This window comes from Pleurodeles waltl, chromosome 6, assembly GCF_031143425.1.
Source record: "Pleurodeles waltl isolate 20211129_DDA chromosome 6, aPleWal1.hap1.20221129, whole genome shotgun sequence".
NCBI lineage: Eukaryota > Metazoa > Chordata > Amphibia > Caudata > Salamandridae > Pleurodeles > Pleurodeles waltl.
The window spans coordinates 1,186,607,027-1,186,631,803 of NC_090445.1; the positions used below are offsets into that span (position 1 = coordinate 1,186,607,027).

Consider the following 24,777-nt stretch of genomic DNA (forward strand, 5'->3'; position numbering starts at 1 on the left):
ACTGCTGGGAACAGTACTTAAAACGCACCCACACAAAGATCCCTTACGCGCCTGAAGTTCCCCTGATATCCTTAAACCACCTTCCACGGGGCCATATCGCTATGCACACTAACAAATTAATAGCATATAACATCACAAAACTGGATGACTTATTTAACAACGGAAAACTTAGCTCTTATGTAGAACTACAAGATCGATTCGGCCTCCCGTCTGGCTTGTTCCTCACCCACAACGCTTTAATTAGAACTATCCTAAAATTATGGGGAAAAAGATCATGCGAACCACCTACTCACGGAGGCTGTAACCTCCTATGCTCAATAGGGGACCAAAAGGGGGTTATCTCGGGAATATATAAGTCCATACAGAACAGCACTTGCTTACCACTGAATAAACTCAAATCCAAATGGCAGACAGACCTAGATACCATACTGGAAGACAACCAATGGGATAGGATTACCTCTCATGTTTACTCTGTGTCTAGAAATGCAAGGTTCAAACTGATAAACTTATATATTTATCATAGAGCCTATTTAACCCCCCAAATTATAACCAAACTATACAACACAAACAAATCCAGTTGCCCCCGATGCGCTAAAATAGCAGCAGACCTAATGCACATGTTGTAGAACTGCCCGCAAATCAATCCGTACTGGGCAGAAGTATTCAGGAAGATATCCACCTGCACGGAAAGATCACTCTCACCAACCCCAATAGTAGCAATCTTGGGGGACTTCCCTCGCCCCTCGGCTCATAAAATATCCAGTAGACTCACTGACTTGGCACTAATTCTAGCAAAGAGAGAGATAACCTTGCATTGGAAAGACCCGGGTGGTCCCAAAGTGAGCAGGTGGCAGGGTGCACTGGAGAAATGGGCTGAGACCGAGGACACAGTGCTATTAAAAGAAGCACTACAGGGACAAAGACCCAGAGACAATGCCACACAATGGGATTTGATGCTGGAAAACCAAAGGACCATGGATGCTCCCACTTCAGAGGATGACTCTTCTGCTACAGACTCAGATTCCGAGCAGATTACCACATAAAATGACATGGAACTGCGAATCGCCTTCTGGCTACAGAGAACTGTGGTAACAAGATCTTTATTTGCTGTACTAAGTGCACGACGGGGGGAGGGGGGGTCTGGGAATTTCGTTAGGGACTACTTTAGTAATTCAATTGATATATGTTATAAACCATTTATAAACGCAATAAAAGATATATATAAAAAAAAGGGATAACTGGACCTGCCTCAAGGTGTAAATACCATCAGGTACCCACTATAAGCCAGACCAGCCTCCCACATTGGTGCTGCAGCGGTGGGATAAGTACTTGTAACTGCTTTACCACTTTGTCATTTGTGCATTTCATAAGAAAAACATATACCAAATACTTAAAAATATACACAGTTAAACTAAACAGTTTAACTTTCTCTCTATAAACGTTCTAAAAAGTTTCAGAAAAGTTTTTCTCTTTTCTCTAAAAGTTTCTAAACATTTTTCTCTCTATCCTAAACCCTTTCTGACAATCATGTCTGCAGTAGAACTTACTCCCACAGTTGTCCAGGCAACCTATGGTAGTTTCAACTTTAAAAGTTTGAGGAGTCTCTGCATAGAAAGAGGTTTAAGCATTGGTAAGAACCCTACCAAAGATCTTCCCCTTAGCATTCTCCTAAAAAGTGACCAGAACCACTCTGGCCCATCCCAGGATCAGGAGGTAGAGGAGGGGGGTACCCAGCAAGGCACAGAGGAGTCCCCTGAGGATGCTGGGGAGGATTCATCCAAAGACATGCCAGCTAACAGGCCTCCTAGTGACACTGGTTAGTGGGAGGGGATCACACACTAGAAGGGCACCTTTCGCTTCAAAAGGCCAGGTTTCTAGAGTCCAGCCAGGTCCACTTCTGCCAATTCCCACATTTCCTCCGTGTCTCAGAATTCCCATACCTCCCACCCTGAGGATAACACCATGGAAAGGGAACTCAGAAAGCTGAGGTTGGAAGAGGCCAGACTGAAGCTAAGATAGCAAGAGTTGGCCTTAGACAGGGAATCCCTAGATGTTGAGAGGGAAAGGCAGAAGTTGAGGTTAGTTCCCCATGGTGGCAGCAGCAGTGTTTTTGATAGTAATCCTGTAAGAGAACAAGATTCCAGAAACCTGCATAAGATATTCCCCCCTTACAAGGAGGGGGATGACATTTACAAGTGGTTTGCTGCACTTGAGAGGGCTTATATGGTACAGTGGTCCCTCAAAGGCAGTGGGCTGCTATCTTGTGGCTATCTTTCACTGGTAAGGGTAAGGATAGGCTCTTTACTGTCCAGAGAAAGTGATGCTAATAATTACAAAGTTTTGAAGGATGCACTCTTAGATGAATTTAGCTTAACTACTGACCAATACAGGATAAAGTTCAGAGATACCAGAAAGGAGTCCTCTTAAGACTGGACAGACTTTGTAGACTGTTCAGTGAAGTCCTTGGAGGGTTAGTTACATGGCAGTAAGGTGACTGACTATGAAAGCCTGTATAATCTCATCCTGAGAGAGCATATTTTGAACGTTTGTATGTGTGATTTGTTGCACCAGTACTTGGTAGACTCAGATCGGACCTCTTCCCAAGAATCGGGAAAGAAGGCAGACAAATGGGCCAGAATAAGAGTGAACAGAAAAGTTCCTACAAGGGGTGACAAGGATCGCAAGAAGAAGGATGGTAAGTCTTCTGACAAGGGTGGGGACAACGATAAAAAACATCCTGAGTCTTCATCAGGCCCACAAACATTCTCTGGGGGTGGTGGTTCAAAATCCTCTTCCCACAATCAAAAGAAGCCATGGTGTTATCTATGTAAAAGTAAAGGCCATTGGGCAAGTGATTCTACTTGTCCAAAGAAAAACACCAAGGCTCCCACTACCACAGCCCCAACTGCAACTTCTAGTTCCCCTAGTAATAGCAGTGGTGGTGGGAAGTCTACTAGAAATAGTCAATCAAAGGGTGTAGCTGGGCTCACCATTGGTAATGTAGTTGGGGTTGGTATTGTTAGGGAGACCACAGAGGCTACTTTAGTCTCTGATGGTGGTATTGATTTGGCCACCTTGGTTGCTTGTCCCCTTAATATGGGTAAGTACAAGCAACTTCCCCTAATAAATGGTGTTGAGGTTGGGGCCTACAGGGATACAGGAGCCTGTGTCACTATGGTGATTGAGAAATTGGTTCACCATGATCAACACCTACTTGGTCAGCAGTACCAAGTGACTGATGCTCATAACAACACTCTTACCACCCCATGGCTGTTGTGAATCTCAACTGGGGGTGGTTACTGGTCCAAAGAAAGTTGTAATAGCCACTGATTTACCTGTAGATTGCTTACTAGGCAATGATTTGGAAACATCGGCTTGGGCTGAAGTGGAGTTGGAGGCTCATGCAACAATGCTGGGCATTCCAGGGCATATCTTTGCTCTCACAAGGGCTCAGGCCCTGAAGTAAAGAGGACAGGGAAGCTTGGATCCTGGAACAATGAACCAAGTGCTCCCAAAAGCTAGGGGTAGAAAGGGTAAATCCTTGCCCACGATCCCTCCCTCTCCAGAAGATTCCCCTTTTGCGGAAGAGGAATCCCCTCCCTGTGCAGAACCTACACCAGATGAGCTGGCAGCAGACACTGCTGAGCTTTTGGGTGCAGGGGGGCCTGCTAGGGAAGAGCTGAGTGTGGTACAGCAAACCTGTCCCACACTAGAGGGTTTAAGACAGCAAGCTGTCAAACAGCAGAATGGGGATGTCACTGATAGCCATAAGGCCTATTGGGAAGACAACCTCCTTTATACTGAGTCAAGGGACCACTAAACCTGGAGCTGCCAGGAGATTGATTATCCCTTTGCAGTATAGGGAGTTTCTTCTGACCTTGGCACATGACGTTCCTTTGGCTGGGTATTTGGGCCAGAGCAAAACTTGGGACAGACTTGTTCCATTGTTTCACTGGCTTCATATGTCAGAGGACACTAAGGAGTTTTGTCGCTCCTGTGTAACCTGCAAGCCAGTGGCAAGACTGGTGGCACACCTAAGGCCCCCTTAATTCCACTCCCAGTGGTTGGGGTGCCATTTGAAAGGGTAGGGGTTGACATAGTTGGCCCCCTTGACTCTCCAACAGCTTCTGGCAATAGGTGATTCCTTGTGGTAGTGGACCATGCCACTAGGCATCCTGAATCCATACCCATAAGTACCACTACAGCTCCTGCAGTGGCAAAAGCCCTCCTGGGAATCTTTTCCAGAGTGGGTTTCCCTAAGGAAGTTGTGTCAGACAGAGGTAGTAACTTCATGTCTGCATACCTCAAAGCTATGTGGAAGGAGTGTGGTGTAACTTATAAGTTCACTACTCCTTATCATCCACAGACAAATGGTCTGGTTGAGAGGTTTAATAAAACTCTCAAAGGTATGATTATGGGACTCCCTGAAACACTCAGAAGGAGATGGGATGTCCTGTTGCCATGCTTCGTTTTTGCTTACAGGGAGGTACCCCAAAAAGGAGTGGGCTTTAGCCCCTTTGACCCCCTCTTTGGGCACCCTGTAAGAGGTCCCCTTGCACTTGTGAAGGAGGATTGGGAACAACCTTTAAAAGCTGCAAAGCAAGACATTGTGGACCATGTACTTAGCCTAAGATCCAGAATGGCTGAGTACATGAAAAAGGCCAGTAAAAACCTTCAGGCCAGCCAAGAGCTCCAAGTGCAATGACATGACCAGAAGGCTGTCCTGACCCAGTACCACCCAGGACAGAAGGTGTGGGTATTGGATCCTGGGGCCCCAAGAGCACTCCAGGACAAATGGAGTGGACCCCATCTCATTGTTGAAAAGAAGGGTGAGGTTACCTACTTGGTGGACCTGGGTACTGCCAGGAGTCCCCTCAGGGTGCTCCATGTCAATCGCCTAAAACCCTACTATGACAGGGCTGACTTAACCCTGCTCATGGCAACTGATGAGAGACAGGAAGAAGAGAGTGACCCTCTCCCTGATCTCTTCTCCACCACTGAAGCTGATGGCTTAGTGGAGGGAGTGGTGCTTGCAGATTGCCTTACTGCCGAGCAGAAGGACAACTGCATAAATCTCCTAGGCCAATTTTCTGACCTCTTCTCACTGATACCAGGTACCACTACCTGGTGTGAGCACACAATCAACAGTGGAGACAGTTTACCTGTCAAAAGTAAGATTTATAGGCAGCCTGACCATGTCAGAGATTCCATAAAACAAGAGGTACAGAAAATGTTGGACTTAGGAGTGATTGAGCCTTCAGAAAGCCCACAGGCTAGCCCAGTGGTGCTTGTCCCAAAACCTCACAATAAGGATGGTAAAAGAGAAATTAGGTTTTGTGTTGACTATAGGGGACTCAATCAAGTAACCAAAACTGATGCTCACCCTATGCCCAGGACAGATGAGCTAATGGATACACTAGCTTCTGCCAAGTATCTAAGGGCCAGATGTACGAAAGGATTTTACCCATTCTGTGTCTATGGGAAAATCATTTCGTACATCTGGCCCTAAGCACTTTTGATTTAACTGCAGGGTATTGGCAGATTAAGTTATCAGAAGATGTTAAACCTAAAACTGCATTTTCCACCATTGGAGGGCACTATCCGTTCACTGTGATGCCCTTTGGTTTGAAGAATGCACCTGCCACTTTTCAGAGGTTAGTGAACACAGTCCTGCAAGGTTTGGAAGCTTTTAGTGCAGCACAGCTAAATGATATAGCTGTCTTTAGCTCCACCTGGGATGAGCACCTGGTCCACCTTTGGAAAGTTTTGGAGGCCCTGCAAAAGGCAGGCCTCACTATCAAGGCTTCAAAGTGCCAGATAGGGCAGGGGAAAGTGGTTTATCTGGGCCACCTGGTAGGTGGTGAACAGATTGCACCACTGCAGGGGAAGATCCAGACCATTATGGAATGGGCTCCCCCTACAACTCAAACCCAGGTGAGAGCCTTCTTAGGCCTCACAGGGTACTATAGGAGGTTAATTAACAACTATGGCTCCATTGCTGCTCCTCTTAATGACCTCACTAGTAAAAAGATGCCTAAAAAGGTTTTGTGAACAGCTAGCTGTCAAAAGGCTTTTGATGAGCTCAAACAGGCCATGTGCTCTGCACCTGTCCTAAAAATCCCTTGCTACTCCAAGAAGTTCATAGTCCAGACTGATGCTTCTGAATTAGGGGTTGGGGCAGTGCTATCACAGCTTAACACTGAGGGCCAGGATCAACCTGTTGCTTTTATCAGCAGGAGGTTGACCCCTAGAGAAAAGCGTTGGTCTGCCGTAGAGAGGGAAGCCTTTGCTGTAGCCTCTCCTGGCCTCTGGAAATGCTTTGAAGGGCACAGACGGTGCCCACCTTGCATAAACCAGTCTACACCAGTTCAGGGATCCCCCAGCCCCTGCTCTGGTGCAAAACTGGACAAAGGAAAGGGGAGTGACCACTCCCCTGTCCATCATCACCCCAGGGGTGGTGCCCAGAGCTCCTCCAGTGTGTCCCAGACCTCTGCCATCTTGAATGCAGAGGTGTGAGGGCACAGTGGAGACCTCTGAGTGGCCACTTCCAGCAGGTGACATCAGAAACCCCTCCTGATGGGTGCTTACCTGACTAGGTGGCCAATCGTCCTCTGAGGGCTATTTAGGGTCTCTCATGTGGGTTTCTCTTCAGATAACGAATGCAAGAGCTCACCAGAGTTCCTCTGCATCTCCCTCTTCAACTTCTGCCAAGGATCGGCCGCTGACTGCTCCAAGACACTTGCAAAACCGCAACAAAGTAGCAAGACGACTACCAGCAACACTGTAGCACCTAATCTTGCCGACTTTCTTGACTGTTTCCTGGTGGTGCATGCTCTGAGGCCTGTCTGCCTTGACCCTGCACTGGAAGCCAAGAAGAAAACTCCCATGGGTCGACGGAATCTTCCCCCTGCTAACGCAGGCACTAGACTTCTGCATCACCGGTCCTCTGGGTCCCCTCTCATCTTGACGGGCGTGGTCCCTGGAACACATGCCTGGATCCAAGTGACCCCGGCAGACTAGTGGTCCACCTGTCCAAATTTGGTGGAGGTAAGTCCTTGCCTCCCCACGCCAGACAGTAATCCTGTGTACTGCATGATCTGCAGCTGCTAGGGCTTCTGTGCACTTTTGCAAGGAATCATTTGTGCACAGCACAGCCCAGGTCCCCAGCACTCCGTCCTCCATTGCTCAACTCGCTGAGTTGACCACCGGCTTCGTGGGATCCTCCTTTGTAGTGTTGAGACGACTGCTGCGCTCATATTTCTTGAACCCCTGTTCAAGTACTTCTGCGGGTGCTGCCTGCTTCTGCGTGGGCTCTCTGTGTGGCTGAGTGCCCCTTCTGTCTCCTCGTCCAAGTGGCGACCTCCTGGTCCTTCCTGGGCCCGGGCAGCACCCTTTTTCTTCAACCGTGACCTTTGCAGTTAGCAAGTCTTGTTTATGGTCTATCTGCATCCTCCAGCATGCTGTGGGACATCTTCTGTGCAAAGGAGAAGTTCCTGGCATCTTCCGTTGTTGTAGAATCTTCAGCTTCTTCCACCCGGAGGCAGCCATTTTGCACCTTCATCCGGGGTTTAGTGGGCTCCTGCCCCCCCCCGGACACTTTTGTGACTCTTGGACTTGGTCCCCTTCCTTTGCAGGTCCTCAGGTTTAGGAATCCGTCTTCAGTGTTTTGCAGTAAGTTGTTGTCTTTGCAGAATCTCCTATCACGACTTTAGTGGGTTTCTGGGGAAGTAGAGTAACTTTACTCCTACTTTTCAAGGTCTTGGGGTGGGGTATCTTGGACACCCTTAGTGTTTTCTGACACTCCCAGTGACCCTCTACACACTACACTAAGCCAGGGGCCCCTAAGTGGTTCGCATTCCACTCTTTTAGTATATGGTTTGTGTTGCCCCTAGGCCTATTGCATCCTATTGTATTCTACAGTGTTTGCACTACTTTTCTGTTTACTTACCTGATTTTGGTTTGTGTGTATATTTCGTGTATTTTACTTACCTCCTAAAGGAGTATATCCTGTGAGATATTTTTGGCACATTGTCACTAAAATAAAGTACCTTTATTTTTAGTAACTCTGAGTATTGTGATTCTTATGATATAGCGCTACATGATATAAGTGGTATAGTAGGAGCTTTGCATGTCTCCTAGTTCAGCATAAGCTGCTCTGCTATAGCTACCTCTATCAGCCTAAGCTGCTAGAACACTACTAATCTACTAATAAGGGATAACAGGGCCTGGCACAAGGTGTAAGTACCATCAGGTACCCACTATAAGCCAGGTCAGCCTCCTACACGAGTCCAACCCCTGTTGGTGCCGTTTGTGTGCTTTGGTGGGTATTGAGCTCTTTACCCTTGCCAAGGGCTCTGGTGCCCTTTGTTTGCTTTGCTGTAGGGTGGAATTCTTTATGGTGTCCTCTGTGTAGCTCTTTACTTAAGGGTGGGGAAAGGGGGATGTGGAGTTGGCAGCACTCTCTGGTACACTTTGAATGGAGCTTTGCTGAAGATTCAGTGTTGTCTGATCCCTTCTACGTGCCTCACATAGGATCCAGCATGGTCTTGTGTGCCTCATGTGGTGTTTTGTTTTTTGTTGCTTTGTTGGGAGAAATCATCGGTTTGCAGCCCTTTGCTATTTTCTTGAAGATTCTCCTCTGTGCTGACCGTCCTACATGTCTTTTAATAATTGCTGATGCATTGATACTAGCAGTGAATCACCTCTTTTGGATTGCCCATCCTCCAGTGACTGATCAAAATGAACAAGGCCATGCCACTGCTGAGGTGTTCTGTAAATAGATCATGAACTTTATTTTAAAAAAGGGATTTCAGAAGACCATACTTTTAGTCTGTACAGTTTACTATAAAACAAACCAGGTACTGCTGCCAGATACTTTCACTTTTATTCCATGGGTACAAGAGGTTTCAAGTTCATTTGTGGTCTCCCTCAATTGCGCTGAAGCCATCATATACCAAAGCATGTCAGGACCAAATATTTGTAATGCTTATTCCTGAGTATTTTAAGAAGTTTACTGGAGCTTGTCCGACCGAACTAAAGAAGACATTTTATGCCAAGTGCTTTCTGGTTGAAACTGGGCCTGGTGTTTGGGTCTGTAATAACGAGATAGTTGCTGTACACTGGTGCTGTTTTCATTGGTGGTTCAGTACATCAGTGCATTTCACTGACATCTCAGGCTATCTCTTCCTGAGAAACCTTGTATGGCGCCCGCCTGCCCCCACTCTGAATGCACTATTTACACTCCATTTTCCTAGTGTAACCAACACTCAAGACTAAATCTAGCTGCGGCTAATAGTGATCCTACAAACAGCTGCATTCCCAAATACTTTGGCATCAGTGTACCCAGTGGAGGTGGCACAGGCACGGAAGTGTAGGTACCCATTTGTCTCATTCGTTAATTGAGTTCAAAATAATCTCTTAATGTTCCAGGTCACGTTAGTTTGTACACTACTATAACATGAATGCTCAACCCCCCTGACAAATAGAACTTCATCTCCCATCCAAATAGAATGGCACTGATGATTAATCTTTTTCCTAGTCTAGAAATAATTGGAAGGTGGTACAAAAGAGGGTCGGTTTTGTGCCTCTAGAATGGAATCGCTTGTAACACACTGTGTTTTTCAGCAGTGGCATAGGGGTCCTAAGAAACAAATGCCTAAAACCATTTCTAACAAGTTTTGTAGAATATGAAGTCAAAAAGTTTGCAGCATTTTTTATTAAATACTCAACATCAGTACATGTATAAATGTGTTGTAATGTTTGTTAGCAATTGTAACAAGCATTGGCAAAGCATAAATGCCTTGCTTGTCTTAGCTTTGTCCATGCAGTGTGCTGATGTTGTGCAGCATCATGTAAAGTGGAAAAAACTAAGTTGTGATGATGAATGTTTGCACTGATGAAGTGACGTAGACACCACTTTTAGGTCGAGCGTGCAAGTGCTTTGACCTGGTGTAAATATTGTGGGCTTTTAGCCACTGTACGACCATCACTTTCACCCGTTTATGGGCTTGCCTTTCAAAAACTCTTTGTTATCATTGGTAAATGCTTTACGTTTGTCCCTCATTGGGGCGATTTTGTTACCGCTTTGGACACCGACCCTGTTACATGGATAATTGCATGATTGCCAATATGTTTGACTGTGAGCAAACTTCTTTTTCCTTTTGTGTCTCTCTTTCGCGCTCATGCTCATGAAGGCCATGGCGCTTTGAATCGGCTCCCTTACGTCAACTAATATTTTACTTATCATTTTCAATGTATGTAGCATGAAAAGCCCTGTTAGGAATTTACAATGGCAATTGCTCTAAGTGGAAGAAATGAGAGAATTTTGCATTGCAAATGCTTGTTTTTAATATTTCCTGCGCTCTGTGCTATTTGTTATTCATTTTCTTTCTGTGTGCTACTGCTTCATCTCCCTTTGTGTTTATTTGTTCATGCATTTTAATACGTAATGGTGTATCAAAACATAACTTAGTGATGCAGTTTCGAAAAGACCACTTTGGTTTGTGAGAAAATATTAGAAACTGGAGGTAATTCCGATTACACCACTACCAACCTATATACATTAATGACACTTTTCTGTCTTGAAAAATAAATATGGCTGTGTGTAGTTCAGTAAATCAAATACAAACAGCCATGAGGTTTAGTACTATATTCTAAAGACATTGTTGGACTTTTTCCCTTTTGCAGGGTCATCCCCAGTCTTTTTGCCTCCTGCCTCCTATTTGTTTCTGACCTGTTGTGTTGGCTTTTAAACTCTGACCACTTTACCACTGCTGACCAGTGCTAAAGTGCATATGCTCTCTGTGTAAATTGCATTGTCGATTGGTTTATCCATGATTGGCATAGTTGATTTACTGGTAAGTCCCTAGTACAGTGTACTAGAGTTGCCCAGGCCCGGTAAATCAAATGCTAATAGTGGGCCTGCAGCACTGGTTGTGCCACCCACATTAGTAGCCCTGCAATCATGTCTGAGACCTGCCACTGCATTGCTTGTGTGTGCAGTTTTAACCTGCCAATTCCACTTGGCAAGTGTACCCACTTGCCAGGCCTAAACCTTCCCTTTTCTTACATGTAAGACACCCCTAAGGTAGGCCCTAGGTAGCCCCATCGGCAGGGTGCAGTGTATGCTTAAGGTAGGACATATACTAATGTGTTTTATATGTCCTGACAGTGAAATACTTCCAAATTCAGTTTTCACTGTTGTAAGGCCTATCTCTCTCATAGTTTAACCTGGAGGCTGCCTTTAAATATGATTAAAGGGTAGATTCCCTTTGAGGGCAGATAAACTTGTGGAGTTCGGGTCTCTGAACTCACAATTTTAAAATACATCTTTTAGTAAAGTTGGTTTTGAGATTGTGTGTTTGAAAATGCCACTTTTTAGAAAGTGGGAATTTTCTTGCTTGAACCATTCTGTGACTCTGCCTGTTTGTGGATTCCATGTCTGGGTCAGTTTGACAGTTGGGCTGTTTGCACCTGTCTCTAGACATTGATACAAAGGGAGCTGGGGAGTAGCCTGCATATCCCGAAGAGCCATCTGTGCTGGGAGGGAGGGAAGGAGTGGTCACTCACACCTGAAAGGGCTGTGCTTGCCCTCACACAATGTAGTCTCCAACTCCCTGGTGTGTGTCTGAAGTCTGGCCTGGGCAAGGCAGGATTTTACAAACAAAAGAGACTGCCCTTTGAAGTAAGCCTACTTCAAAGGCCACAATGGGAATAAGAAGAGCACCCAAAACCACAGACTTTAGATCACTTCTGGAAATTAAGAGGAACCTCTGCCTGGAGAAGAGCTGAAGAGCTAAGGAGAAGTGCTGCCCTGCCTGTGAATGTGCTTTGTGGAGCTATCCTGCAGTTGCTGCTTCTGCCTGGTGAAAGGGGACAAAGACTGGGCTTTGTTATGCATTCCTGCTTGTGAAGAAATCTCCAAGGGCTTTTCCTGAGGTTGCCTCCTGTTGTTGAAGTCTCAGGACCATAAAACACTTCCCCTGTCAGCACCTGGACTCTCTGCTGAGACTTCTGCCCTGCCAAGTGGTGCCCTTTCCAATTCCTGAGGCCTTGGAAGGTGAAGCTGGCAGACCAAGATTGAAAATCCACACACAGACCGCCGTGCGGGGAAATTTTCGACGCAACCTCTGAGACGCGGCTAAAAAAACAATGCGCCGCCGGCTTTATGGCTGAAATAGATGCTCCGTCTGCAGCTCGGCTGGAAGATCAACGCACGCAGCTGGAGAAACAATGCGCAACACCGCTAACAGAGGCTGATAACATCGCAACCCCCACAGTGTGGTTTTTCAAATACCGTGCAGCGGGATTTTCGATGCAACATCGCTGGGCGTGAAAAAACGACGCATTGCTCTCCTGTGAAGAGAAGAAATGTCGCATGCGACACGACCGGAGGAGGAGAAATGATGCACAGTCTCACTTGCAGGTGAGAAATCGACCCATCGCTAACCTTTTTCGACACACACTCGCCCGTGCATGTCATTTTATCGCTACCCAGGTACTTTTGAAAGCTAACAGTGTTTTTACTGTTTACAAAAGGATTTAAGACTCTTTTGCTTTTAAAATTCATAACTTGAGTTCTGTATGTTGATCGTTTTGTTTTGTTCAGATATATATTTCATACTTTACACATTATGCAGGGATGTGGAATTCCTATTGCCCGACACATCTTGTTTGGGGTCAAGAGCAACAAGTTTTTATGTTTACTTTGTCCTTGGGACAAGTAGGCCCAACCCTCTGCAGCACAAACCCTTTGGCTGCCTGTTTACAGAGAGTGGAACTCTCTGCAGTTGAGGTAATGTGTTTCTGAAAGATAATGCTGTTCGAACTTGTATTTATGGTTCATTATTTGAAAGCCTTCATTATTAGGGTGAGTGCTGTAAATAAATGTTTTAAGGTCACACTTCACTACTGATGTTGGTTCCAGTACAAAAAAAAAAAACTGTGTATGCACATGAGGCTAAGTATAATGCTCCCAGAATGCTCTCTGATTAGATGCAAATGAAGTATCATTTAGTAAAATATGTTGATGCATGCTATTATTTCCCAAAAATATTTCTAATGGAAAATCAGTGTAACCATTTTCAACACGATTATGGGAAGCATGAAAATAAACAAACACTGACAAAGCCAACTGATCTGACATATTTTTATAAGTCTTTTAGTTTCATCAATGCATGTCTTGTTTTGACATGGCTTTTGTAACACTTTTTATTGTTGTGGGAGCTACCAGGCCCTCAACATTGTAACAAACACTGGCAAAAAAAAAAAAAAAACCTTTTTGAACTCTAAAAGCACACGTTGCCACCAGTGGCATAACAAAGGCCCCGCAGCCAACCTCCAGGAGGCCCCTTTAGCACAGCCCCTGCCCTGAGTGAGTCTGGAGAGGGGGGCTCCGCCATGTTCTTTGCAAAGGGGCACCCTCCAGTTTCGTTACTTCACTGATTGCCACTGTAGTTCCCGACACTGAACAAAACTACTTTGTGTGCCAATATGCTCCTTGTGGAAGAGCAGAATGCGATCACTCACAGTAAAGCCAGCCGAAAGAGAGAGAAATAGAAGTTTAATAAAAACAAAATGTCTTTGTTAACACCAGACCTAATTAGGGACCAAGATCCACATGTAGGTAGCTTTTTGCATGTCGCAAACAGCAACTTTCGCTGTTTGCGACGTGCAAAAAGCACATTGCGATGCACAAACCCAGTTTTGCGATTCGGTAACCTGGTTACTGAATCGCAAAACGGGTTTGCGACTCGGAATTAGGAAGGGGTTTTCCCTTCCTAATTGCGACTCGCACTGCAATGTAGGATTGTTTTGTGAACGCGGACGCAAACCAATCGCAGTTTGCACCCATTTCAAATGGGTGCTAACACTTTCGCAAAAGGGAAGGGGTCCCCATGGGACCCCTTCCCCATTGTGACTGTCACTGTAAACATTTTTTCAGGGCAGGCAGTGGTCCTGCGGACCACTGCCTGCCCTGAAAAAATGATACGAAAACGTTTCATTTTTCGTTTTTGTAATGCATCTCGTTTTCCTTTAACGAAAACGGGCTGCATTACAACAAAAAAACAAATAACCTTCTTTATTGAAAAGCAGTTGCAGACACGGTGGTCTGCTGTCTCCAGCAGGCCACCATCCCTGTGAGGGCCGCCATTCGCAAAGGGGTCGCAAATTGCGACACACCTCATGATTATTCATGAGGTGGGCATTTGCGAAGCCCTTGCGAATCACAGATGGTGTCAGGGACACCATCCTACATTCGGATTTGCGACTTGCAAATTGCGAGTCGCTCTGACTCGCAATTTGCGGGTCGCAAATCTGAACCTAGCTACATGTGGCCCCAAATTCTTAAAGAAAGACACAAAAGTACACCCATGGTATATGCCGTACCCCTATAAAATATTTGTGAACTGTATTTTAGCATGGGTAAATACGATGTGTAGATTTGCTCATGTGAAAATCTATTGAGCATTTGCAAGTTCATTTTCCCTCCAGCCACTTTCTTCCCAACCCTGGAAGAAGTTCTAATTCTGCCATTGTCAGGAGTAAATGTCCAACCTTTCTTATTATGGGAAAATACTAGAGAGAAGCTGGTGAAAATCTTTAAAACATGCAGGTTAGTAGGTTTGCAGACTCAAAGGCATTACAGCCCTGGAACTATTGATTACTGCTTCCTCCAGCCCCAGTATGCAGATCTGCAGAAAGGTGGCAAAATAAGGAAATTGCTACAGTAGGGATTGAAACTGCAAGTATTCAAGCCCTACTATGGTAGTAGCCCTGGCATAATCAGAGAGGCTATTATCAGAGCTCTTACATAATGAGATTGCTGCCATAATTTGTCGCCACACTACATGGCACCAAAGGGACAAGTAGATCTTTTTACAGGACAAGTAGATTTGAGAAGCAACCTGTCCCCTGGACAAGTAGATATTTTAATAAATTCCACACCCCTGACATTGCTTTGAAGTTAAGCCTGCCTGCTCGTGCCAAGCTACCAAGGGGGTGAGCGGGGGTTAGCTGAAGGTGATTCTCCTTTACCCTGACTAGAGTGAGGGTCCATGCTTGGACAGGGGTAACTTGACTGCCAACCAAAGACCCCATTTCTAACAGATATGAATTCACAACTCAGAATTTTTACATGTATATGTTTTCTGATCATCTGGACAAAGGTCTCCCAAAGGTCAATATGAAATCTGGTGCTGCTAATATAGATCAATTTTTTTCATATATTTTATTTAGAAAGGGAACTGCGTGCTTATCCTTTGGCAAAACAGTACCTCTAGGTGATCTGTATGCTTTTGTGGAAAGAGATTTGTACATTGGAAAAGTTTCCTTTTCTTCCTCTAATGCATACACAGACATCACGCTGAAATTAATAGTGATATTATTGATTGCAGTTATTGGACATACTTGTCCTTTATGCAGTTTCTGAGATAGCCCCCAATGTATAAATGCTTCGGATCATTTGTAGGATCCCTTGTCTTCCACGTCGGATAAGTGAGAATCTGCCCAATTTTAGACAAAGTAAGTTCAATAAATAATAATAATTTGCAGCTAATAATTTAATACCCAATATATTTCTTACAGAAGAGTCGCTCAGGAGGGCTACCAACATTGCATGATAGTCAATAGTGAAATTACACAACTGAGAACCTATTATTGTAGGTCACTGTGTCCTAGCAGAGGTTTCTGCAATTTTAGTTGTCGAACCTTTCTTACATAACAAGATGACAGATATGAAGAATGCCTTGGTTTTAATAAAAGAATTGATCTCCTACTTAGGACCTCATTCTCACTAGTAGCCTGTAATGTGGTGCAGTAATGCATCTGGTAAATGCTGACACCGCAGGGGGTAGTAATTATGAGCTCTGCTATTCTCCCTCAATTCCAAGTTTTCATGCTCGCAATGAGGAATAAGAGGCAGAGTTTGAATTTTGCCGACTGATACAACATGTTTTACCTTCCACATTTTACCATGTTTTTCCTGTTAAATGTGAAAAGGGAAAATTATCTGATTAAAGTATTTTCTGCAGGATTTGTAATCCTAAATCAGGTGTAAACCTCTTTTAGTGCCTGAATCAGTATTACAGTAGGACTTAGAACGAGATACTATAATAGGTCTGAAGTTTACAAAAAGTATACAAAAAAGTGATAGATGGAACACTTGAATTAATCTGAGCCACTAGCAATGACTCAGGGCTGCATCCCAGTCCATTGTTAATTTTCACATGCTAGAGCAGGTGTTTTCATTAAAATATTAATGAGTATTCATGTATTTTGAGTAATGGATTTGCATAGAAAATGTATAAACCTAAAGAAAAATAATGCACACTTTTGAAAATGTGCCTAAATGAGTGGTCACCAATGTTCACGAAGGGTATTTATTAATGGCTTATTAACATGAAATATGGAGTTTATGTTTCATTAATGTAGTAATATGTCATTTTGAGGGTTATGCATTATGTATTCACTTTATTAATTGAAAGCCTTAACTTAGCGGAGGTCTTGGCCTAGTTGCACGGCCTCATGTCAAGCTGTATTTTTAAACCGATTAATAAAATGGCTGTCTTAGAGAATTAAATTGTGATTTTCCACTGTGCTGTTTAAATGTCATCGTAGCTAAAAGTCTTTTCTCGTGAGAACCGATTTCTAGAAGATGCTGTTCTTGCTAAATGTAACATTATGAGTGTAATGTGTGTAAGACTGACTTTCTCAGGAGGAGAACAATGGAGACACTGACTAGAGTATAATCAGCAACAATTTTGTTACCTGACAGGCCGAACGATTAGGACATTACAGGAGAAGCCAATCAGCGACGTGAACCGAATACTAGTAGAAGTTATAGATTTGAAGTTTTAGTTTTATTGGACAAAGTGTGAACATGCAATCCCTTGACCAATAAGGACTTGGGAAGTAGTTTTATGAAATCTAACTTGGCCGGATTGCACTGAGAAGAAGATGCCATTGAGCATTTGCCATGCACCATTCTCCCCATTCTTCTTGAGGGTTTACCTCTATTCTTTCGAGTTGCATAAAGACTTTGCGTTTTCTGAACTCTGATGCTGAATCCTGATACCTTGCTGGCTGAACTGATGCCTGGATGACGAAGACTATTTTAGCTTGCCGATCCATTTGTGGAAAGGTATACTTTTACCCATGTGTTTGTTATGCCTATTTGCTTTTTCTTTCTAGGTACCAACTGCACTGTTTTGATAGAGCCATAGTTAATTTTTTCCAAATTTGTGTTTACCAAATTGTTTTGCATGAATCCCAACATGCTGATTCTAATCTGGTGTTAGTTAAGGGATCGTCACAAATGAGAATTTGCTATAGGGAGTAACGTTTGATGTATTTCTTTGCTGAATCTAAATGTATGTGATATCGTTTGAGCAATTGTTCTTGTTATTGATTTGCACTGCAACTTTAGAAGGTGTAGTAGTTCAAGCTTTGATTAGATTGCGTGTCTTTTGCAGAATTGGGCAGCCAGTGATGTTTCTGTATGTTTATCATTTGATTTTCAGATTATCATACTTGACCTTGGCATTGTTAATATAGGGAAATAAATATTCTAACTTTTACTAAAGGGTGTTGTTATTCATGACCTTTTAGTTGTGGTGTGTGAAAATTACTGACTCCATTGATTACTAATGCTATTGAGTGTCATTGATTTTTGATGTTATTGATTAATTATTGATTATTGATCTACCTGTACTGGATCTATGGTGGGAACATCTTGATTTCGAGTCAAAAGCTTCATCGACCTATTTGCATCCGCTTGTAAGTTTATTTACTAAAGTCAGACGCGCTAACACACACCATGCCACCTCGGTTAGGACCGAGCCATATGCGAAGCAGTCTTAATCCTGTTCCAATGGGAACAGTCCAGCCTGAACTGTCAGATAGGTCCTCGCTGATCCGGAACACAAGCAACTGAGGCCGGTTTTGCCTTTCATAGGGCGCATCAGCCAGGCATAGCTTACGTTTCTGCACTATTTGCAATCCTAAATCAGATGTAAACGTCTTTTGTTGCCTGAATCAGGATTATAACAGGAGTTAGAATAAACCCTTTATCTGGTCTGACACATCCAATGTATTTTCTGTTAGGTTAGTCCTCAATATTTCTTTGGTTCATACCATTCAAGTGTGCTTTGAGACAATGTCAATAACATCTCTGATCAGTGCAGCAGAGTTCACTGTCAGACTACAGGCTGGATTGACTCTCCGCCTATGGAGTGCTTCTATTGCAATAAATGAGATGCATGGTTGTCAGCATCTGGCAGTAGCTATTTGCTTTTTACATTATTTGTTCTTGATCTGGAAAATATAGGTGTCATTTTGCAATATTTGTTGAGATTGCTCGGGTTTTAATATAAACAAAATCCCTATAGCATTAATGATTTGCATATAGCCTTCAAAACGTGCATTCTGAATAATGTCATTAACACCAAATGCCTTTTTTTGCAGGGGTCGAAGATGATCCTTGCCATCACGCCTCAGATTTCCCACTTCATTTGCTGAAAAACTGCAGCAAAAGCAACGAGGCTGTAAGAACTGTAACACGATGGATAATGAAAAACATAATGACATTTTATAGAAATCAATGGTTACAAATTACAGAACAACATATAAGACATGACATTCAGTCAAAACATGCATGTGACAGAACTCTCGGTTCCAGACAAGAGCAGTTACATTTTTGGACGCTTGTGGGAATATTTATCAATATACATATGGAAAATAATGTACAATTGAAAACTGAATTCAAACAAATTAAGTTTACTAAGCGAATATTCAAACAAACCACAAACTCATACGAGGATGTTTTCTTGCACACTTTCCAAATGTTATCTACATCTCTCTATGACAGGATTCAGACTCAAACACGAAGCTCTATATATTCGAATAAAGCCATTCTTAAGAAGCTGCAGGGGTGGCTTGGCACAGAACATGGAAACATTTCATACAGAAGCAAGAAAAATGACCAAATAAAGTTAATGACAAGACGTGTCAGGAGGCTGCCTTGGGACCTTAGACATCTGGTGGTTGTCGTCATAGCAGAAAAAGTAAGTGTGATAAACAAAAAGCCTATAATTAAAACAAGTATAAAGCAAATCAAATTGAATTAGTTGCTTTCTCAAGTTTTGACTGATTTCTCCTACGTTTTTCACATATTCTTACAGGACACGATACACAGTGATAAATCCTGTTGTAAATATAAAATTACTACTAATTTTACTTTTTTGTTACATGTGTTTGGAATGCGCAAATGGTTTTATGAATGCTGACAACTCCACCACAATGCTGACATTTCACATGGCGAAAAAATGTGAATGCATAAAATCCACTGGAGGGCTGAGAAATGGGCATTCCAATGCGTGCTTTGCCTTGAACGTTTGATTATGCTCACAAACGTACATTTGAGGACATGCCCAAATTATAGTTTGACCATTTTACACCCTGGAACCCTGGAAAAGGTCTCAGATTTGCTCCAATCACTCCCCGTCCAGGACGGGAAGAGGAGCAAATCATCACCACATCTTGTAGGAGAGCAGCGGAAGGGCTTTCTCCACGAGAACAACTTTTTTCAGGTGCACTATTGAGAACAATGACAAATACCAAATAGTAGTACATCTGTATCCAAACATAGATGTTATTCTACAGGTGCAGAATTATACCTTTTTTCATGGATGAGGCCAGCAATCGTTTATACTCACTGTAAAGGCCTCTGAAAGGTTTCCGATTTAGACATAGCTTACATTTTAACCAGAGACATCTCTCCAAATGGATGCGGTGTTGTGCTAGTTAAGGGGCCACTGATAAAAAAAGGTGGGGATATCTGTGGTGGGAAAGTTTGAAGAATGTGCGAATCGGAAATAAACTAATCAAGATATGAGAGAAAATTCAGGCCATAATTTTAATTGGAATTTTAAAGAGGCCAGAATTTTAATTGGTGTGCATACCAAAGTGACAGAAAGTCGGAATGATTTTGCTGAATTTGTTTTCACGCCTCTGCGTAATTTGCATAACTTCTTTACCCTTGACACCTCGCAAAATATTAGGAAAAAGATGTAGAATTTTACCAGAAAATGTTATAGAATTTCACCAGGTTTGTCGCAAGTTTTGGTCTGCTGTGTTTTGTGACTTTTGTAGACAAGAGCTTCCCTAACATACATATTTTACTTCGAGGTACTGTAGCAAACTGGATAGCGCGGATATTCTGTAAGAAATATTCTTCCCGAATCAGTCTCCAGCTCAAAAACTCCCAAAAAATAAATTTTTTGAAAACGTGAAAAGTTTGGAGATTTTACATAGAGCAAAAGATGGTATTTTCACCAGATTATGCAAGTGTAAAATTGTATGTACACAAGAGACTAGGGCGGTCATTCTGACCGGCGGTTACCGCCGAATGGCCGCTGATGCCATTCTGGCTTTCCCGCTGGGCCGGCGGGCGACCGCCAAAAGGCCGCCCGCAGGCCCAGCGGGAAAGCCCCTGCAACGAGGAAGCCGGCTCCGAATGGAGCCGGCGGAGTTGCAGGGGTGCGACGGGTGCAGTGGCACCCGTCGCGATTTTCACTGTCTGCAAAGCAGATGCCCCTGATGTCATTGATTCATAGGTGGGGGTCGATTAATCTTCCCGATATATGCCCTGCCTGTGGCAGTACTTTCGAAACCATTGAGCATTTCATGTTCTTTTGCCCAGCCTATGCGATTCCGCGACTAAAATGGATCCGTAATATTTGCAGGGACATGGGATTCAAGAACTGCTCTTTGGCTCTCCGGGTTCTAAAAAGCCACACTTCAACCGACGTAATTCTTTCAGTAAGCAAGTATTTAGCAACAGCTTGGCGCATACGATGCCATCTCCAAAAAGTAATTTAAGGTCTCATCTCTTCTATAGATAAGTTTTAGAGTCATATGTGCAATTTAAGTTATTGTTCTAATGTTTCTACACCAATTTATAGATGTGTATTTATTTATTTGCTTAAGAATTATTTATTATCTTGTTTTTTGTGTTTTATGGTCATTGATCGAACAAAGTTGATGATGATGATGATGATAAATTATTGACCATGTATAGATTTTTCTCAGACAAATATGTGGGTAATCATCCTGTGTTTCTGCTATTTTTTCTCCTAGTGTTAGCCGCAAAGAGTGATTTTTATGCAGCTGTCTGGTATTCGTGCCATCTTAACATGAATTCGATATCCATTTTAAGCTATTATATAAGATTTTTATTTCATTGTGCTTGTGTTTCCAATAACTTGGCAGTGCCTAAATTTGCCTATATGATGATTGTGCCGGGAGCAGGCTTTTCATGTCAAAGTATGCTATCTAAACTATCAAGGAACTGTATCACTATGTAATATCAACCTAGCACTTTAAATTTTTAAATCTTGGTCGGATTTTGAAGGTTTTAGAGAAGCTATTTTTATCCTAAAATTTATTTTAAGCCAGTGTGAAAGCATAATGGAACAAACGCACCCTTTTTGTACGATTTAATGTGTAACTTTTATGACCTATGGTCGAATAAAGTAGTCTTGTTGTTGTTAAGAGTTTGTAAAGCTCCGAAGGGATTGCATTGGGCCTGTCACCTTCCCTTTTTTTGTGCGGGCCAAATGCTCTCTGATTTCCTCCTTGGTAATCTCTGCCTCCATGCATTCTCTTCCCTCTGCAGAGAGCCCCAAGATTTCCAAACCCCTAAACCATTCCTCAAGTTTGCCCTAGTCTGGAAACACTGTTTTTGCATACAGTGTAGAAAATAGGGAGACCATACACCCCTGCATGTCCTCAACCGTATTGGAAACATCTCCCACGGGGTTGACAATCAACTCCCTAATTATGTTCCTGGATCCCTCAACCCTCGCTTTACATGCCAAAAAGCACCTGCTCACTCAACATACTCAAATTGCTTCATGTAGCTGGCAAGCCACCTTTCCTTGCAGATGGTATCTAGCTTGATTTTGAAATTTAGCTGTGCCTCCTCCAGCTGCTTCAGGGTCCTATCTCTGTTTATGGCCACATTTTGCACCTGTAAAACAGCCTCAAGATCTCCCACTTCTTGCTCTAATCTGGTCAGTTCCGCCCTTTCCAACTTGTCTTTAAAGTATGCCTCACTCCGCAAGATTCTGTGAATATATGCTGTAAAAGCATCCCAAATTATTCCAAGAAGAGCAGAACCAGCATTATTAAGAAAGAAGTCAGCAGTGTTTTTTTTAAAGAAGATGCCATTTCCTCATCGAGAAGGAGACCACTCTTTAGAGTCCATCTTAGACTCTGCCTACGACTTGAACAATGGAGCAGCATGGTAACCGGTGAGTGATCTGAAATATGCCCAGGAAGATGTTTAATCTCCTTTATTGTGGAAACCAGGGCTCTAGCAGCAAAAAGTAGTCCAATCTAGAATAATGGCCATACTTGATACAGTAAAAAGTGTAACCTCCATTGAGCTCTAAGATGTCTCCATACATCTACCAACCCTAGTTCCTGCAACATGTTTCTAATAGCTTGCCTAATCCTTGGCATTTGGGTACAATCCCTCTGAGTTGATTTATCTAAGGAGGGACCTAAAAGGGTGTTAGAATTCCCGTCAAAGACCACAGGAACTGTCAATATAACCAGACTCCATTCCAGGTTAGTCAAAAAGTGAGGGTCATCTGCATTTAGCCCACATTTCCCCCATGGCAGAACTCCTGTGCTGACAGCCATGGCACGAAAAAACGTGCCCCAGTAACTGGGGAGGAGAAGGAGGTGGGTGGACATGTGACGACCACGCTCTAAGCGTTTAGGAGCTACCCAGGGAGAGATGAAGGTGGCCGCCAAGTGGCCAGGGCATGTATGCTTTAGCAAACACCTCAAGCACACTCCTGGCAGCGCTTACCTGTTAGGGATTTTTTTGAATACCCTTCTGCTTTTTCCTCTCCCCGTAGATGGTTTGCACAGAATATTACAGATTACTGTAGTATGCAATGGCTTTGGAGTGGGTTGCCCCTGTGACACACTTTGGATATTAAGAGTTGCTCAGTGAGAATCCTTGTATTTTCTTAGCCAATTGTAATTTTATATAGATTTGTAATACTATGAATGTGTCTCTCATGATTGCTTTGAGGGATGTTTACACTCAAAAGAGTAGGCCTCAGATGGTTATGGTAACATACCCTACTGCAGCACTGGTAAAAGTTATGTTAGATGCTTATCTCATCTACCTATTATGAAACATTATGGCAGTTAGACAGTAGGTTTAGCTTATGTATTGCAAAAACATTTGTGAAAGTCAGTAGGCCTTCAGCAGTGGGATGTTATCACACTGCGTTGCAGCCTAAAGACATGTTTTTTGTTACGCAATCTCAGATTCCATAGTAGGCAACCTATTATGTCACCTACTCTGACAAACCTTGAAAGTATAAGATTTTCCTTTTGATGATCCTTCTTAGACTCTTTTGAAAAGTTTTGTATATTGTTTTACTTACAGTAATTGTGAACCTTGTTCTCATTTTATATCTGTATGCATGAGGGTTGCCAGTTTATACACTCTTCAGTAGGCCTTTGTTGGTTATAGTGTAAAGGTTACAGAACTTAATGGTTCACTGGGAAAAGTTATGTAAAATTCCCTGAGAATGATCTATGTAACTGAAAAGTTAGACAAAGTAAGAAGGCCTCATTGTGAAAACCATGTGTTTAAAAAGGTAGATTGTAATTACACTGTGGTGAAGCATGTATGAAAGAATATTCTTACACATAATCTCTCAGATTACTGTAATATACAAGAGTTTTGGTGTTGGTGACCCACCAGAACAAAACATGAAGACAGGTGATTTTCACTATTGTAATCGAATTAGTAGGGATTTTATATTTCTCTTCCAACTGTAATTTGAAATGGATTTTTTTGGACTGATATGACTGTATGCCCGATGGTTACCTTGTAGAAAAGCTTAATATCAATATAGTAAGCCTGAATTGGCATGCTCTGTGAATTCCACTTCTATGTTCAACTTGGCGGGCCACATGCAACTATTTAATAACGTGAGGAGTCTCTTAAAGTGAGGAATTTACATTTATTTAAAGTATTAATACACTATGCAGGTGGTCGATGCATATTGGCTCAATAGCTCCAACCAGGCCAACACCATGCACACAGGTATCCGTGACACAACTAGAATGTCAACTCCTATATACAGTTACATATATATATATATATATATATATATATATATACACACAAAAGGAAAAATTTCCTGATAAGCGTGTTACGGCGCACTTATTTCTCCGGTGGTGCTGGTTTGAGGCAGGACGTCCGTATTTCAAAAAAACAAAATTCTCTTACTGTTTTGGCAAGAGAAAACCGCACTCTGTCGTTGTGCCAATAATAATTAAACTTTTATTCCATTCGTAAGATCACAAACAAACAAACAGGAATCTCTGACGCGTTTCGGTCACACCGGACCTTGTTCACAGGTGTTTCCTGTGTACTGGTTTAGCGCTTTAAATAAACTACCCAAAAGCAACAGAAAAAATACTAAAGTTACACCAAATTATCAAAAGTTACTCCTTAACATCACAAAATATATACACTTTAGAAAAGAAGGACTAAATACTTTTTTACAAATATTCTTCAAATTGCAACAATGTTTTAACTGAAGTCCAAGATGTTTTTCTACTAAATTCCACATTATAATGTCTTCTGGTAGATGTAGTTTATAACATCTCCTTAAATCAAATGATTTTTAAATATATTTTGTTAGATCTTGTTTCAGGGACTAAAAAAGATTGAAAAACAATTTT

General features: G+C 42.7%; 1 protein-coding gene across 1 annotated transcript in view; it reads left to right on the forward strand.

Moving 5' to 3' along the window:
- LOC138300730 (uncharacterized) overlaps positions 1-24,777 on the forward strand; it is a 1,597,374-nt gene that overhangs the window by 509,252 nt on the left and 1,063,345 nt on the right. Inside the window, exon 7 of the mRNA XM_069240438.1 lies at positions 18,463-19,061. Coding sequence (XP_069096539.1) covers positions 18,463-19,061 — 599 coding nt within the window. The remainder of the gene's footprint in view (positions 1-18,462; positions 19,062-24,777) is intronic.